The sequence below is a fragment of the Panulirus ornatus genome, chromosome 4 (assembly GCF_036320965.1).
Source record: "Panulirus ornatus isolate Po-2019 chromosome 4, ASM3632096v1, whole genome shotgun sequence".
In the NCBI taxonomy this organism is placed as follows: domain Eukaryota; kingdom Metazoa; phylum Arthropoda; class Malacostraca; order Decapoda; family Palinuridae; genus Panulirus; species Panulirus ornatus.
Window position 1 is genome coordinate 57,547,339 of NC_092227.1, and position 20,173 is coordinate 57,567,511.

Sequence of the window (20,173 nt, forward strand, 5' to 3'; positions counted from 1 at the left end):
CGCAAACGCGGGAGACAGCGACAAAGTATAAAAAAAAAAAAAAAAAAAAAAATATATATATATATATATATATATATATATATATATATATATATATATATATATATATATATATATATATATTTTTTTTTTTTTTTTTGCTTTGTCGCTGTCTCCGGCGTTTGCGAGGTAGCGCAAGGAAACAGACGAAAGAAATGGCTCAACCCACCCCCATACACATGTATATACATACGTCCACACACGCAAATATATATACCTACACAGCTTTCCATGGTTTACCCCAGACGCTTCACATGCCCTGATTCAATCCACTGACAGCACGTCAATCCCGGTATACCACATCGCTCCAACTCACTCTATTCCTTGCCCTCCTTTCACCCTCCTGCATGTTCAGGCCCCGATCACAAAAAATCTTTTTCACTCCATCTTTCCACCTCCAATTTGGTCTCCCTCTTCTCCTTGTTCCCTCCACCTCCGACACATATATCCTCTTGGTCAATCTTTCCTCACTCATTCTCTCCATGTGACCAAACCATTTCAAAACACCCTCCTCTGCTCTCTCAACCACGCTCTTTTTATTTCCACACATCTCTCTTACCCTTACGTTACTTACTCGATCAAACCACCTCACACCACACATTGTCCTCAAACATCTCATTTCCAGCACATCCATCCTCCTGCGCACAACTCTATCCATAGCCCACGCCTCGCAACCATACAACATTGTTGGAACCACTATTCCTTCAAACATACCCATTTTTGCTTTCCGAGATAACGTTCTCGACTTCCACACATTCTTCAAGGCTCCCAGAATTTTCGCCCCCTCCCCCACCCTATGATCCACTTCTGCTTCCATGGTTCCATCCGCTGCCAGATCCACTCCCAGATATCTAAAACACTTCACTTCCTCCAGTTTTTCTCCATTCAAACTCACCTCCCAGTTGACTTGACCCTCAACCCTACTGTACCTAATAACCTTGCTCTTATTCACATTTACTCTTCACTTTCTTCTTTCACACACTTTACCAAACTCAGTCACCAGCTTCTGCAGTTTCTCACATGAATCAGCCACCAGCGCTGTATCATCAGCGAACAACAACTGACTCACTTCCCAAGCTCTCTCATCCCCAACAGACTTCATACTTGCCCCTCTTTCCAAAACTCTTGCATTCACCTCCCTAACAACCCCATCCATAAACAAATTAAACAACCATGGAGACATCACACACCCCTGCCGCAAACCTATATTCACTGAGAACCAATCACTTTCCTCTCTTCCTACACGTACACATGCCTTACATCCTCGATAAAAACTTTTCACTGCTTCTAACAACTTGCCTCCCACACCATATATTCTTAATACCTTCCACAGAGCATCTCTATCAACTCTATCATATGCCTTCTCCAGATCCATAAATGCTACATACAAATCCATTTGCTTTTCTAAGTATTTCTCACATACATTCTTCAAAGCAAACACCTGATCCACACATCCTCTACCACTTCTGAAACCACACTGCTCTTCCCCAATCTGATGCTCTGTACATGCCTTCACCCTCTCAATCAATACTCTCCCATATAATTTGCCAGGAATCTCAACAAACTTATACCTCTGTAATTTACGCACTCACTCTTATCCCCTTTGCCTTTGTACAATGGCACTATGCACGCATTCCGCCAATCCTCAGGCACCTCACCATGAGTCATACATACATTAAATAACCTTACCAACCAGTCAACAATACAGTCACCCCCTTTTTTAATAAATTCCACTGCAATACCATCTAAACCTGCAGCCTTGCCGGCTTTCATCTTCCGCAAAGCTTTTACTACCTCTTCTCTGTTTACCAAATCATTTTCCCTAACCCTCGCACTTTGCACACCACCTCGACCAAAACACCCTATATCTGCCACTCTATCATCAAACACATTCAACAAACCTTCAAAATACTCACTCCATCTCCTTCTCACATCACCACTACTTGTTATTACCTCCCCATTTGCGCCCTTCACTGAAGTTCTCATTTGCTCCCTTGTCTTACGCACTTTGCTTACCTCCTTCCAGAACATCTTTTTATTCTCCCTAAAATTTAATGATACTCTCTCACCCCAACTCTCATTTGCCCTTTTTTCACCTCTTGCACCTTTCTCTTGACCTCCTGTCTCTTTCTTTTATACGTCTCCCACTCAATTGCATTTTTTCCCTGCAAAAATCGTCCAAAAGCCTCTCTCTTCTCCTTCACTAATACTCTTACTTCTTCATCCCACCACTCACTACCCTTTCTAATCAACCCATATATATATATATATATATATATATATATATATATATATATATATATATATATATGTTGTATGGTTGCGAGGCGTGGGCTATGGATAGAGTTGCATGCAGGAGGTTGGATGTGCTGGAAATGAGATGTTTGAGGACAATGTGTGGCGTGAGGTGGTTTGATCGAGTAAGTAATGTAAGGGTAAGAGGGTGTTTTGAAATGGTTTGGGCACATGGAGAGAATGAGTGAGGAAAGATTGACCAAGAGGATGTATGTGTCGGAGCTGGAGGGAATGAGGAGAAATGGGAGACCAAATTGGAGGTGGAAAGATGGAGTGAAAAAGATTTTGAGTGATCAGGGCCTGAACATGCAGGAGGGTAAAAGGCGGGCAAGGAATAGAGTGAATTGGATCGATGTGGTATACCGGGGTTGACGTGCTGTCATTGGATTGAATCAGGGCATGTGAAGTGTCTGGGGTAAACCATGGAAAGTTGTGTGGGGCCTGGATGTGGAAAGGGAGCTGTGGTTTCGGGCTTTATTGCATGACAGCTAGAGACTGAGTGTGAACAAATGGGGCCTTTGTTGTCTTTTCCTAGTGCTACCTCGTACACATGAGGGGGGAGGGGGATGGTATTCCATGTGTGGCGAGGTGGCGATGGGAATGAATAAAGGCAGACAGTGTGAACTGTGTGCATGGGTATATATGTATGCGTCTGTGTGTGTATATATATGGGTACATTGAGATGTATAGGTATGTATATTTGCATGTGTGGACGTGTATGTATATACATGTGTATGGGGGTGGGTTGGGCCATTTCTTTCGTCTGTTTCCTTGCGCTACCTCGCAAACGCGGGACACAGCGACAAAGCAAAATAAATAAAAAATGAATAAATATATATATATATATATATATATATATATATATATATATATATATATATATATATATATATATATATATATATTATCCCTGGGGATAGGGGAGAAAGAATACTTCCCACGTATTCCCTGTGTGTCATAGAAGGCGACTAAAAGGGGAGGGAGTGGGGGGCTTCAAATCCCATCTCGTTTTTTTTTTTAATTTTCCAAAAGAAGGAACAGAGAATGAGTCAGTTGAGAATATTCCCTTAGAGGCCCAGTCCTCTGTTCTTTTTTTTTTTTTTTGCTTTGTCGCTGTCTCCCGCGTTTGCGAGGTAGTGCAAGGAAACAGATGAAAGAAATGGCCCAACCCACCCCCATACACATGTATATACATACGTCCACACACGCAAATATACATACCTACACAGCTTTCCATGGTTTACCCCAGACGCTTCACATGCCTTGATTCAATCCACTGACAGCACGTCAACCGCGGTATACCACATCGCTCCAATTCACTCTATTCCTTGCCCTCCTTTCACCCTCCTGCATGTTCAGGCCCCGATCACACAAAATCTTTTTCACTCCATCTTTCCACCTCCAATTTGGTCTCCCTCTTCTCCTCATTCCCTCCACCTCCGACACATATATCCTCTTGGTCAATCTTTCCTCACTCATTCTCTCCATGTGCCCAACCATTTCAAAACACCCTCTTCTGCTCTCTCAACCATGTCTTTTTATTTCCACACATCTCTCTTACCCTTACGTTACTTACTCGATCAAACCACCTCACACCACACATTGTCCTCAAACATCTCAATTTCCAGCACATCCATCTCCTAGCGCACAACTCTATCCATAGCCCACGCCTCGCAACCATACAACATTGTTGGAAACCACTATTCCTTCAAACATAACCACTTTTGCTTTCCGAGATAATGTTCTCGACTTCCACACATTCTTCAAGGCTCCCAGAATTTTCGCCCCCTCCCCCACCCTATGATCCACTTCCGCTTCCATGGTTCCATCCGCTGCCAGATCCACTCCCAGATATCTAAAACACTTCACTTCCTCCAGTTTTTCTCCATTCAAACTCACCTCCCAATTGACTTGACCCTCAACCCTACTGTACCTAATAACATTGCTCTTATTCACATTTACTCTTACTTTCTTCCTTCACACACTTTACTAAACTCAGTCACCAGCTTCTGCAGTTTCTCACATGAATCAGCCACCAGCGCTGTATCATCAGCGAACAACAACTGACTCACTTCCTAAGCTCTCTCATCCCCAACAGACTTCATACTTGCCCCTCTTTCCAAAACTCTTGCATTCACCTCCCTAACAACCTCATCCATAAACAAATTAAACAACCATGGAGACATCACACACCCCTACCGCAAACCTACATTCACTGAGAACCAATCACTTTCCTCTCTTCCTACACGTACACATGCCTTACATCCTCGATAAAAACTTTTCACTGCTTCTAACAACTTGCCTCCCATACCATATATTTTTAATACCTTCCACAGAGCATCTCTATCAACTCTATCATATGCCTTCTCCAGATCCATAAATGCTACATACAAATCCATTTGCTTTTCTAAGTGTACATGTAGGAAGAGAGGAAAGTGATTGGTTCTCGGTGAATGTAGGTTTGCGGCAGGGGTGTGTGATGTCTCCATGGTTGTTTGATTTGTTTATGGATGGGTTTGTTAGGGAGGTGAATGCAAGAGTTTTGGAAAGAGGGGCAAGTATGAAGTCTGTTGGGGATGAGAGAGCTTAGGAAGTGAGTCAGTTGTTGTTCGCTGATGATACAGCGCTGGTGGCTGATTCATGTGAGAACTGCAGAAGCTGGTGACTGAGTTTAGTAAAGTGTGTGAAAGAAGAAAGTTAAGAGTAAATGTGAATAAGAGCAAGGTTATTAGGTACAGTAGGGTTGAGGGTCAAGTCAATTGGGAGGTAAGTTCGAATGGAGAAAAACTGAAGGAAGTAAAGTGTTTTAGATATCTGGGAGTGGATCTGGCAGCGGATGGAACCATGGAAGTGGAAGTATATCATAGGGTGGGGGAGGGGGCGAAAATTCTGGGAGCCTTGAAGAATGTGTGGAAGTCGAGAACATTATCTCGGAAAGCAAAAATGGGTATGTTTGAAGGAATAGTGTGTGTGTATATATATGTGTACACTGAGATGTATTGGTATGTATATTTGCGTGTGTGGACGTGTATGTATATACATGTGTATGGGGGTGGGTTGGGCCATTTCTTTCTTCTGTTTCCTTGCGCTACCTCGCAAACGCGGAAGACAGCGACAAAGCAAAATAAATAAAACTATGAATAAATAAATATACATATCTTTATCATACTTAGTCAACATAGTCACCATTTCCCGCATCAGTGAGGTAGCGCCAGGAAACTGATGAAGAACAGTCCATCCACTCATATATATACATATGCGCCTATACACGTACATATACATACATAAGTGCCCATACATGTACATATACATATCAACATATATACATATGCATACAAAGACATATACATATATACACACGTACATATTCATACTTGCTTGCCTTCATCCATTCCTGACACTACCCTGCCCCACAGGAAACATCATCACTACCCCTGCTTCAGCAAGGTAGCACCAGGAAAACAAACAAAAAAGGCTACATTCATTCACGCTCAGTCTCTAGCTGTCATGTGTAATGCAATGAAACCACAGCTCCCAATCCACATCCAGGCCCCACAGAGCTTCCCATGGTTTACCACAGACGTTTCAAATGCCCTGGTTCAGTCCCTTGACAGCATGTCAACCCCAGTTCCAATTCACTCTATTCCTTGCAGCTTCTCACTTGAATCAGCCACCAGAGCTGTACCATCGACAAACAAAACCAACTCACTTCTCAAGCCCTCTGAACCCAAAAAGACTACATACTCACTCCTCTCTCCAAAACTCTTGCATCTACCTCCCTAACCAACCAGCCATAAACAAATAAAACAACCATGGTGACATCAAACACCCTTGCCACAGACTGACCACCAGGAACAATCACTCTCCTCTCTTCCTTCTCGTACACATGCTTTACACCCTTGCTAAAAACCTTTCACTGCTTCTAGCAGTTTACCCCACACCATATATTCTTAAGACCTTCCACAAAGCATTTCTATCATGTGCCCTCTCCAGATCCATAAATGCTACATGCAAATCCATCTGTTTTTCTAAGTATTTCTTACACTCATTCTTCAATGCAAAACCTGACTCATATATCCCCTACCACTTCTGAAACCACACCCCTCCTCCCTAATCTAATGCTAAGCACATGCTTTCACCCTCTCAATCAATAACTTCAAATACAATTTTCCAGGTCTACTCAACAAACATACCTCTGTAGTTTAAACACACCTTTATCCCCTTTGCCTTTGTGCAATGGGACTATACATGCATTCTGCCAATCCTGAGGCACTTCGTCATAATCCATACATACAGTGAATATCCTTACCAAACAATCAACAACACAGTCACCCCTTAATAAATTCAACTGTTATACCATCCAAATCCACAGCCTTGCTGAATTTCATCTTATGCAAGGCTTTCACCACCTCTTCTCTCTTCATCAAACCACTCTCCCTGACTCTTTCACTTCGTACATCACCCCGACCTAAACACCCTACATCTGCCACTCTATCATAAAACACTTTCAACAATTCTTCAAAATACTCACTGCATCTCCTCTTCTCTCCATCACTAACAGTTATCACTTTCCCCCTTCACTGAGGAGCCCATTTGGTCTCTTGTCTTTTGCATATTATTCACCTCCTTCCACAACATATTTCTCAATTCCCTAAAGTTTAATGATACTCTCTCAACCTGTCTCATTTGCCCTCTTTTCCAACCCCTGCACCTTCCACCTGACTTCCTGCCACTTCCTCTTATACATCTCCCAGTCATTTACTCTCCTACCTTTTAAGTATTGTCCAAATACCTCTCTTTTCTCTTTCAAAAGCAACGTTACCTCTTCATGCCACCACTCACTACCCTTTCTCATCTGCCCACCTCCCACCTTTCACATGCTACATACATCTCTTGCACATGCCATCACTGCTTCACTTAATACATCCCATTCCTCAACCACTCCTCTCACTTCATTTGCACTCACCTTTTGCCATTCTCCACTTAATCTCTCCTAGTATTTTTTCTTGTAAGTCTCTTTTCCAAGCTCACTTATTCTCATCACTCTCACCTCCCCAGCATTGTTTCTTCTTTTTAGAAAACCTCTATAAATCTTCACCTTCACCTCGACAAGACAGTGATCAGACATATTTACATCCAAAAGTCTCTCTTTTACATGCCTATCAATTAATACATAATCTAATAATGCCTGTTGACCACCTCTCCTCCTCACACACATATACTTTTGTATATCTCTTTTTTAACCACATATTCCCAATCACCAGTCTTTTTTCAGCACACAACTCCACAAGCTCTTCACCATTTCCATCCATAACAATGAATATCCCAGGCACACCAATTATACCCTCACCTTTGCATTCAAATCACCCATCACTCATACCCAGTCTTGTGCACCAAAACTACTGGCACACTCACTTAGCTGCTCTAAAAACACTTGCCTCTCATGATCTTTCTTCTCATGACCAGATGCATATGCACCAATAATCACCAACCTCTTGCCATCCACTTTCAGTTTTACCCACATCAATCCAGAGTTTACTTCCTTACACACTACCACACACTCCCACAACCTCTACTTAAGTAGCGCTACTTCATTCTTAGCTCTTGTCCTCTCACCAACCCCTTGTCTTCATCCATTCCTGTTGCTAGCCCGCCCAACAGGAAACAGCATCACTACCCCCAACTTCAGCAAGGTAGTGCCAGAAAAACACACAAAAAGGTCACATTTGTTCACACTCAGTCTCTAGATGTCATGTGTAATGCAACGAAACCACAGTCCACTGACAGCACGTCGACCCTAATATACCATGTCGTTTCAATTCTCTCTATTCCTTGCACCACAAATTTGGTCTGCTTCTCCTTCTTCCCTCCACCTCAAGCCACATATATCCTCTTTGTCAATCTTTCCTCACTCATTCTCTCCATATGTTCAAATCATTTCAATGCATCCTCTTCTGCTCTCTTAACCACACTCTTTCTATTTCCACACATCTCTCTAACCCTTTCATTACATACTCGATCAAACCACCTCACGCCACATACCGTCCTCAAACATTTCATTTCCAAGACATCCACCCTCCTTCGTACAACCTTATCTATAGCCCATGCCTTGCAACCACATAACATTGTTGGAACTACTATTCCTTCAAACATACCGATTTTTGCTCTCCAAGATAACATTCTCTCCTTCCACACATTCTTCAACACTACGAGAACCTTCGCCCCATCCCCTATCCTGTGACTCACTTCCGCTGCCATGGTTCCATCTGCTGCTACGTCCGCTCCCAGATATCTAAAACACGTCACTTCCTCCAATTTTTCTCCATTCAAACTTACAGACCAATCAACTTGTCCCTCCACCCTACTGAACCTAATAACCTTAATCTTATTCACATTTACTCTCAACTTTTTCCTTCACACGACTTTCCAAACTCAGTCACCAACTAATGCAGTTTCTCACTTGACTGCATTATGCGTGAGGGAGCCAATGGATATATATAAAGATAAACTATTCTCTAGTTATATTCATATAAAGTTTTAATAGATGATTGGCTTCCCTTTCCTGTCTATACATTCTTGATGGCATGAAGGGACTGATTCTGCCAAGGTCTTGAGAAGCTGTGGATCCAAACTGCACCACTCTTCAAGAATGGCCACCTTAAGTTCGGGACACTGCTAGTATCGTTCCCTGAAAGTCGGCACTTAATGATGCTCAACAAGTTCTCTATTGGACTGATATACAGGCTGTTTCCAGGCCAATCACTGATGAAGTCAATTCCACAGTCAATAAGCCACTCCTTAACAGATTTTTCCACATGGCAAGAAATGCCATCCTGCATGAAGAAGTCTGCATGGCACTTCTGAAAACAGTCTGGTAAATAGTCCATCAGTAACTGTAGGTATTTGTGCTGATTCATGGTTTGATTTCTGGGCAGTATGACAAGGTCACCAATTCCATAAACAACCCCAAACCATGAGCAAATCAGGGTATCTAACACAACCGAAAGTGTAGTTGGGATCGAGAGGGTCACTACCAGAGCGCCAATAAACATGCCAACTTGGTTCCCAGTCGAAGAAAACATGGCTTCATCAATCCATAGAACATGCTTCCACTTGGACTCATCCAACTGAAGGCATTTCTTGGCAAATGCGATCCTAGCCCGCCTCTGCATAAGGGTGAGGAGGAGCATCTTTCGGGCTCGATGGTAGTTGAAGTGCAGGTCGTCATGGATGTGTCAATGAACAGTCCTTACTGACACATCACCAATCAGTCTTGGGTTTCTTCTTGACAGACATGGATTAGCTTCTAGCTAACGTTGCAGGATGGTTAGTGTGCATGGGGAAGTCTTACAAGCCTTCCCACAACTTCTCTTGTTTGCTAGTGTTGCCTTACCTCCACTGTTGTGAAATCTTTTTGTCCATACTTGAACTGACTGGACACTAGCACCCACACTCTTCGATATTTCCCTTATAGGCCTCTGTATTTGTACACACTAATAACTGAAGCTATTTGCTCTTGTGTCAAGTCTTTTTGCTTTCCCACTGTGGCTAGAGGGCATGAAAACCTTCGGCAATAGGGTATCAGAAGGGAACAAACTCAGGTAGCCCATCAATATTTATTAACTTCTTACTTATGATAAAAGACAACTCAAGGTGGTTTCCTTAGGCATGCTTGTAGCTCCGCTCTGGCTGCAAAGGATAGTGAACCAAAAGTGGTCATAGGATTATGCATCAGTCTTCTCGTGCATAATGCAATATCAAGGTGTGTATATACATGTATACATGCACATATATACACTTGTACATATTCATACTTGTTCACTGTCATCCATTTCCAACACTACCCTGCCCAACAAGAAACAGCACAAATGTATGAAAGAAAAGAAAAAAAGATAACATATACATTCTCTTATCCCCCCACATCCAATCATCACCCCTTACGACAGTGAGGTAGCACCAGGAAAAAGACGAAGAAAAGCCACATCTGCTCGCATCCATTCTCAAGCTGTCATGTGTAATGCACCAAAGCTACAGCTCCCTATCCACATTCCAGGTCCCACAGACCTTTCCATGATTTACCCTAGACATTTCACATGCTCTGGTTTAGTCCACTGACAGCACAATGACCCCTTTATACCACATCGTTCCAATTCAATTTATTCCATGCATGCCTTTCACCATCCTCCTTGTTGTTCAGGCCATGTTTGCTTAAAATCTTTTTCACTCCATCCTTCCATCTCCAATTTGGTCTTCCTGCTCTCCTTGTTCCCTCCACTTCTGACACATATATCCTCTTTGTCAACCTTTCCTCATTCATTCTCTCCACGTGTCCAACTCATTTCAACACACCCTCTTCTGCTCTCTCTTACCCTTTCATTACATATTCGATCAAACCAACTCACACCATACAGTGTCCTCATGCATTTCATTTTCAATGCATCCACCCTCCTCTGCACAACCCTACCTATAGCTAATGCCTCACAACCATATGATATTGTTGTAACCACTATTTCTTCAATCATACCCATTTCTGCCCCTGAACCTTTGCCCCCTTCCCCACTCTATGACTTACTGCTGCTTCCATGATGCAATTTGCTGCAAAGTCCACTCCCAGATATCTAAAACACTTCACTTCCTCCAATTTTCTCCATTCAAGTAACTTGTCTCTCAACACTGCTGAACCTACGAACCTTGCTTTTATTCACATTTACTCTTCAACTTTCTCCTTTCTCACACTGCCAAACATGATCACTAACTTCTGCAGTTTCTTATTTGAATCAGCAACCAATGCTATATCATCAGCGAACAACAACTAACGCATTTCCCAGGCCCTCTCATTCCCAACAGACTGCAGGCTCGCAGGTGAAATGGTCAAAATATATCATGAAATGGTCTGTGGGACTTGGGAATGGATAATATGATGATAAGCTGTAGTTCCAGTGCATTATACACTGCAAAAAAAAAGAATGGACTTGTGTAAATGAGGTCCATTGTTCCTTCTTTTTTTTTTAAGGGAGGAGGACATTAAAATCAGGAACAGAGAAACAGTGACCATGATCATAAGACTGAGGGATAAGGTGAAATGGAAATGTCGATTGAACAGATGTAGAGTAAATGCCATGAGAATTAATCACGGTGAATTAGGCAGGTATAGATATACCAGAGTACAAAAGGATAAAGTAAGGAAGAACGTGTGATGGTTTAACTGGCTGAGTATGTCGATTTATGTCGAAAACATAGCATGAAGGAGAGGTTCTACTATACTGCATAAGAAAGCCTGTGAAATACAAACTGATATAGACAACCATCCTTACATATAGGCACATGAACAGACCTGTAAATATACATATGAATCTCTCACAAGGTACTTGAACTAATGTTCTTAAAAATATCTTTCTATGCGATGATTCTGATGCCAATTGATGGCAATGAGTTTTAGTTTTGTAATATCAAATTATCCTTGATGTGTTACTTCTTTGTATATCTTAGCTATGGTGCAAACTGTGTATTGGTAACTCTGACAGTGCCACAAACATGCACAGCAATTATTGGCTAAACAGTGACTTCTGAAGCACACAATACAGTTTATATATATATATATATATATATATATATATATATATATATATATATATATATATATATATATATATATATATATATATAAGTACACAATATACAATATTAAGTTTAATATGTAAAGATACATCATACAATTTTACTGAAAACCTTTTCATTAATGAAAAAATATATTCTTGGAATTGCAGAATACCTATAGTCTAAGTGGCACACCAGTACATTGTTCACATGCATTAAATCTTGTTACTTTCACGTCACAACTAGACTCACTACCATATCTTATCTATGGCTCAATTAGTTACATGATATTTTTATGCAAATTAAATGCATACCATCATAATTTCAAATAATTCTGAGTTAAAAATGTCACAAATAAAAAATGCATATCATCCATAGTTTCTATCTAAATTTGTATAATACTAAATATTTCATTATTGTTAACACACATCAAATTAATCAAAAGAAGTTATTTCTCCTAACATCTGCAATTATCACTCCAGAGAATAAACAATACTTCCCGAATTGTATGAAGAAGTTGTACAAGACATTTTATTTGTTAATGCAAAGTTATTAACATATTCCAAATTACTTTAATGTGCATTTCTTCTCTCTGTACTTTAAGTGTCAAATTTGTAGATAACTCAAAAGCTGACTTAGATCATGCTTAGAGAATTAATATCAAACCTGACAATTGGGTGAAAACAGAGCCAAATCTAGACCCATGAAGACTCCTTGGTAAAAGAGATTTTGGAGTCCCTAGCCTACCTCAGGAAGACCCTATCCTAACAATATGCAGCAGGCCTAATATTTCTCAAGAGGGATAAGGACCACACAAACCAGTCCAGGAGATACATTCAGCCCTCAGGTTCGGAACTCCTGTAAACTATAGTCTACACCATTCACTTGTTCCTCTGATGAAAGGAGCTCAGAAATAAGACTGACTGACTGTCTAACTGCTATTGACCAACAATGTCTCTGTAGTGTTGGAAATTTAGCAGAAATACGTTACTACAAGCCAATATACTTACAAGATAATTCAATGTACGACCATTGTGAAACAGATATCATATAACGAAAAGTTACATTTTTTGCCTATAAGGCTACTTAAAAACTGAAAAAACATATTCTAATAATAACAATAATAATAATAACAATAATAATAATAATAATAATAATAATAATAATAATAATAATAATAATAATAATACAGTAATTCAATTTGAAGGGGCCCCATACAGAGTGGAGTCCTGAGGCATATGCCTCTCTTTGCCTCATTTCAAATACAGCCCTGAGAAAAAGATTACTTTCAGTAAACTATATGCAAAGAATATGCATTGAATTTTCTATGAAACTATGTACCAAGGCTGAACATTACTGGCTGCTCTCATGTCCACACAAATAATTTGTTATTTCCCTGGAATATTTGGTGGAGAACCTGTTCATATTATATGGTTTCTGGCTTAAGCACATCAAAATATACTCATACAATATATACAGTAAAGTAACTATGTCATGTACATACAGGCACAAGTGTAATAAAAAATAAGCGAGTGAAAAACAGCAAATTCATACAAAATTATACAAAAGCCATTTGTTGTTCCAGCTGCTTTTTGAAACGACCAGTACAATGAACAGTACAATAACAAATGAAATATTTTACAATACAGAACACTAATATGTCTTTTGATAATACTTGAAGAACTTGTTATATTTCACATCAAATGTCTTGAAAAAAAAATCATTTTTTAGCTTAACTATCTTATAACAAGCTTCCAAGTCACTGAATTTCAAGTAAATGAGGTATCACTACATATCTGCAACCAAGAAAACCAAACATGCTATTCTCCTGCTGGCTTTTATGCATTACTCATGTGTTTTCCTTGAATCAAATGTCATTTCTTTTAGAATCATAAGTTCACATACATATACACACACACACACACACACACACACACACACACACACATAATATATATACATATATATATATATATATATATATATATATATATATATATATATATATATATATATATATATATGTAAGGAATCTACCATGTAGGTTCTTGATCCTGAACTAGTACAGTATTGAATATGGCCACACAAGCTCTAAATCTTGAACAAAAACAATCGTTTGCACTAAAGAGAGATTATGAAGGGCCATTAATGTTCAGCCCTGTATACCAATTCTTCTTATCATATCTGCTTTGTACTGTGATTCAAATATCACTCAAAATATAACCTGTAATCTAATATTGCATGAATATGAAAACGTATCCTATAATAAAAAATGCATTCAATTTCAAGTGAATTATGTCAACTCCTTACTCTTCCGGGATTAACAAAATGGATCATTTGGTCATACATACTGTATACATAAAATATAGAACTACTGTACCTGTAGTTTCTTATCATCTTTTCTAGCCACAGATGAGTCTTCAATCAAGATGAATCACACTCTTATTACACACAAACTTTTGTCTTCATGGTGAATTCTTGGACCATCTTCCAGTGCCTCCATTGCTTTCAACTCAAATGGTAGACATCTATTACTAGTACTATACTAGGTGTCTTATTGATATTCAAGTATCCACTTTATCTAACTTCTTCAAGCTCATTGATTGGGAGGAGATCCTTCGGGGATCTCTTCCTCACAACCTTCTGCTAAATCTTGATAATTGGAAAGCATGGGTGGGTTGTAAAATCAAACTGGGGTCGTGTGGGGTCATCAGCCTTGTGTCCTCCCTCCAGGAGTTTCATTACAACAAAGTTTGTTTTGACAACTTTCAACAATTGCTGAACCTGTTGTAAAAAGATTGCTACTTTTACATCATACCGTGTATGAATTACATCTTATGATAGAATAATTTGAGTAAAAGCGTTAAAATTACACACTACACTAAAAAAGATATGGCCAAAAGTTCAAAGTTTACTTTGATGAAGGTCACTATGATGAATGACTATCTTTGGGTTCTATTATTCTATTTGTACAGAAATGACTGCTTTCTCTTTTTTCCTCTCAAAATCAAGTATGCCTTTCCTTAATTTTCACGATGAAATGATGCAGAAGGAATCTTTTTCAGACATCACACAGCTGATTATCTCCACACCTTACACTTTTTTGCACATTAAATACATCAAGCCTTCTCATGCTGTGGCAAAGTTTGAAAGAAGGAAGCTAATCATCAGCAAATATATATCTATTAATTATTTCTTTTTTTTTTTTTTTTTTTGCTTTGTCGCTGTCTCCCGCGTTTGCGAGGTAGCGCAAGGAAACAGACGAAAGAAATGGCCCAACCCACCCCCATACACATGTATATACATACGTCCACACACGCAAAATATACATACCTACACAGCTTTCCATGGTTTACCCCAGACGCTTCACATGCCCCGATTCAATCCACTGACAGCACGTCAACCCCGGTATACCACATCGCTCCAATTCACTCTATTCCTTGCCCTCCTTTCACCCTCCTGCATGTTCAGGCCCCGATCACACAAAATCTTTTTCACTCCATCTTTCCACCTCCAATTTGGTCTCCCTCTTCTCCTCGTTCCCTCCACCTCCGACACATATATCCTCTTGGTCAATCTTTCCTCACTCATTCTCTCCATGTGCCCAAACCATTTCAAAACACCCTCTTCTGCTCTCTCAACCACGCTCTTTTTATTTCCACACATCTCTCTTACCCTTACGTTACTTACTCGATCAAACCACCTCACACCACACATTGTCCTCAAACATCTCATTTCCAGCACATCCATCCTCCTGCGCACAACTCTATCCATAGCCCACGCCTCGCAACCATACAACATTGTTGGAACCACTATTCCTTCAAACATACCCATTTTTGCTTTCCGAGATAATGTTCTCGACTTCCACACATTCTTCAAGGCTCCCAGAATTTTCGCCCCCTCCCCCAACCTATGATCCACTGAAAAGAACTTTCCACTCCAAGATGGTGTTTTACAAGCATGAGATTTTCCCTGATATATCTCTAGCAAAAATAGCCACAACCTTCCAAACCTCAGTATTTCTAGTGAGGATGTGTTGACCTTCACCAGTCTTTGCCAACCACTTAAACATGGTAGTGGCAGCTTGCATGTTTCAGGCCTGCCTTCAGACAATCAGAGACAGCAAGTGACATGACGTCAGTGCCCCACTCACTTACTGCCTCTGAATAGCTCACAATTTGCAGATTGTGGGCATCACTGCAAAGTTGGTTACAGCTGGTACTAAGAAAAGATTTAAAAAAAAACAAAAACAAAGGGAAAGGTAAGTTTGGATAAGAACTGGTGTAACTGGATGTTACTTTCTCGAGGGTTTACACTGTGAGTGAAAAGTCATCTTTGCCAAGTCTGTATCATCATCAGTTGATGAAAAACAATACAGTCCCATCAAAGAATTTCTCTCTTCAAAGGGGTCCATGCTGTCCCTATTACTGAACGTAACAGAGCTACAACAGCCCCTGTAAAGAATCATGAGTAACACTTACCAATTCCCTGAAAGGGATGCTGGGGTAATTAAAAATCATATATATGTTCATGAGTTTGGTAAAGTGTGTGAAAGAAGAAAGTTAAGAGTAAAAGTGAATAAGAGCAAGGTTATTAGGTACAGTAGGGTTGAGGGTCAAGTCAATTGGGAGGTAAGTTTGAATGGAGAAAAACTGGAGGAAGTAAAGTGTTTTAGATATCTGGGAGTGGATCTGGCAGCGGATGGAACCATGGAAGTGGAAGTGAATCATAGGGTGGGGGAGGGGGCGAAAATCCTGGGAGCCTTGAAGAATGTGTGGAAGTCGAGAACATTATCTCGGAAAGCAAAAATGGGTATGTTTGAAGGAATAGTGGTTCCAACAATGTTGTATGGTTGCGAGGCGTGGGCTATGGATAGAGTTGTGCGCAGGAGGGTGGATGTGCTGGAAATGAGATGTTTGAGGACAATGTGTGGTGTGAGGTGGTTTGATCGAGTAAGTAATGTAACGGTAAGAGAGATGTGTGGAAATAAAAAGAGCGTGGTTGAGAGAGCAGAAGAGGGTGTTTTGAAATGGTTTGGGCACATGGAGAGAATGAGTGAGGAAAGACTGACCAAGAGGATATATGTGTTGGAGGTGGAGGGAACGAGGAGAAGTGGGAGACCAAATTGGAGGTGGAAAGATGGAGTGAAAAAGATTTTGTGTGATCGGGGCCTGAACATGCAGGAGGGTGAAAGGAGGGCAAGGAATAGAGTGAATTGGATCCATGTGGTATACCAGGGTTGACGTGCTGTCACTGGATTGAATCAGGGCATGTGAAGCGTCTGAGGTAAACCATGGAAAGTTGTGTGGGGCCTGGATGTGGAAAGGGAGCTGTGGTTTCGGGCATTATTGTATGACAGCTAGAGACTGAGTGTGAACGAATGGGGCCTTTGTTGTCTTTTCCTAGTGCTACCTCGCACACATGAGGGGGGGGGGGGATGGTATTCCATGTGTGGCGAGGTGGCGATGGGAATGAATAAAGGCAGACAGTGTGAATTGTGTGCATGGGTATATATGTATGTGTCTGTGTGTGTATATATATGTGTATATTGAGATGTATAGGTATGTATATTTGTGTGCGTGGACGTGTATGTATATACATTGTGTACGGGGGTGGGTTGGGCCATTTCTTTCGTCTGTTTCCTTGCGCTACCTCGCAAACGCGGGAGACAGCGACAAAGCAAAATAAATAAATACATAAATGTTCATCTAAATATCACTCTCCCCCTGTTGATTCATACTTCAGTATTTCATAATTCAATCAAATTTGACTGAGTATGGCAATCACAAATACATACAAAATGAGTAATAGGAACAAATGAAACTGTATCAGAGTTCCAAATAAAGCACATAAAATAACAAAAAATTTCATATTTCACATCAATTGTTTTCTGGGGAAGTTTTTACTGAATAACTGAAAAAAATTTTGGACATTCAAAATTATTGAAAATTACAGTATATTTTCATAATTCTGGCTGGTTCATAACTTTCTGTAACTCACAAGGGCCAGAGTTCCAAGCATCAGGAACAAATTGTGGTCGAGTAAAAGTTCATAATGAAATATATCAATTCTTATTTTGCTTTGTCACTGTCTCCTGCGTTAGTGAGGTAGCGCAAGGAAACAGACGAAAGAATGGCCAACCCACCTACAAACACATGTATATACATACACGTCCACACACGCAAATATACATAACTATACATCTCAACGTATACATATATATACAAACACAGACATATACATATATACACATGTACATAATTCATACTGTCTACCTTTATTCATTCCCATCGCCACCTCACCACACATGAAATAACAACCCCCTTCCCCCTAATGTGTGCGAGGTAGTGCTAGGAAAAGACAACAAAGGCCACATTCGTTCACACTTAGTCTCTAGCTGTCGTGTAATAATGCACCAAAACCACTGCTTCCTTTCCACATCCAGGCCCCACAGAACTTTCCATGGTTTACCCCAGACGTTTCACATGCCCTCGTTCAATCCATTGACGGCACATCGACCTCAGTATATCACATCATTCTAATTCACTCTATTCCTTGCACGCCTTTCACCCTCCTGCATGTTCAGGCCCCGATCACTCAAAATCTTTTTCACTCCATCTTTCCACCTCCAACTTGGTCTCCCACTTCTCATTCCCTCCACCTCGGACACATATATCCTCTCGGTCAATCATAATGAAATAAATAAATAAATAAGTACACACATATTATGCTTGGAGATGGGGAGAAAGAACACTGCTAATGTATTCCCTGCATGTTACAGAAGACAACTAAGAGGTGTGGGAACAGGTAACTGGAAATCCTCCTTTCCTGTATTACTTTCAAAAAAAAAAAAAAAAAAAAGAGCCACATGAGGAGTTATCCCTCTTAGGCTCTGACATTTGCTCTTGGTGCTACTTCGCTCACATGGAAAACGGCTAACATGTATGGAAAAATAAAATGATATAGACCATAGACCTTTCCATGGTTTACCCCAGACATTTCACATTCCCTGGTCCAGTCCATTGACAGCACATCAACCCCGGTATACCACATCATTCCAATTCACTCTATTCCTTGCACACCTCTCACTCTTGTGTATGTTCAGGCCATGATCGCTCAAAATCTTTTTCACTCCATCCTTCCACCTCCAAACTGGTTTGCTACTTCCCCTTGTTCCCTCTGCCTCTAACACATATATTTTCTTTGTCAATCTTTCCTTACTCATTCTCTCCACATGCCCAAACCACTTCAACACACCCCCTTCTGCTCTCTCAACCACACTCTATTTCCAAACATCTCTCTTACCCTTTCATTACTTACTTGGTCAAACCACCTCACCCAACATACTGTCCTCAAACATTTCATTTCCAACACAGCCACCCTCCTCTGTACAACCCTATCTATAGCCCATGCCTCGCAACCATATAACACTGTTAAAACTACTATTCCTTCAAACATACACATTCTTCATTGCTCCCAAAACCTTCACCCCCTCCCCCACCTTGTGACTCACTTCTGCTTCCATGGTTCCATTTGCTGCTCAATCCACTCCCAGATATCTAAAACACTTTACTTCCTCCAATTTTTCTCCATACAAACTTACATCCCAATTAACCTGTCCCTCAACCCTACTGAACCTAATAACCTTGCTCTTATTCTCAACTTTCTCCTTTCACAAACTTTTCTAAACTCAATCACCAACTTTTGCAGTTTCTCACCTGAATCAGCCATTAGAGCTGTATCATCAGCAAACAATAACTGACTCACTTCCCAGGCCCTCCCATCCCCAACAGACTGCATACTCACCCCTCTCTCCAAAACCCTTGCTTACACCTCCCTAACCACCCCAACCATAAATAAATTAAACAACCATGGGGACATCACACACCCCTACTGCAGACCAACATTTACTGGGAAGCAATTACTCTCCTCTCTTCTTACTCGTACACATGCCTTACATCCTTGATAAAAACTTCTCACTGCTTCTAACAATTTACCTCCCACAATGCGTACTCTTAAGACCTATAAAGCATCTCGATCAACACTATCATATGCCTTCTCCAGATCAATAAATGCTTCATACAAATTCACCTGTTTTTCTAAGTATTTCTCACAAACATTCTTCAAAGCAAACACCTGAACCACAAATCCTCTACCACTTCTGAAACCATATTGCTCTTTCCCGAATCTGATGCTCTGTACATGCCTTTACCCTCTCAATCAATACCCTCCCACACAATTT

The 20,173-nt window shown here is 40.5% G+C and overlaps 1 protein-coding gene across 1 annotated transcript in view; it reads right to left on the reverse strand.

Annotated features, from left to right (window-relative positions):
- Positions 1–12,019: 12,019 nt before the first annotated feature.
- Naa35 (N-alpha-acetyltransferase 35) overlaps positions 12,020–20,173 on the reverse strand; it is a 150,286-nt gene continuing 142,132 nt past the window's right edge. The window contains exon 14 of the mRNA XM_071695047.1: positions 12,020–14,715. Within this exon, the coding sequence (XP_071551148.1) occupies positions 14,578–14,715 (138 nt within the window). The 3' untranslated portion in view covers positions 12,020–14,577. The remainder of the gene's footprint in view (positions 14,716–20,173) is intronic.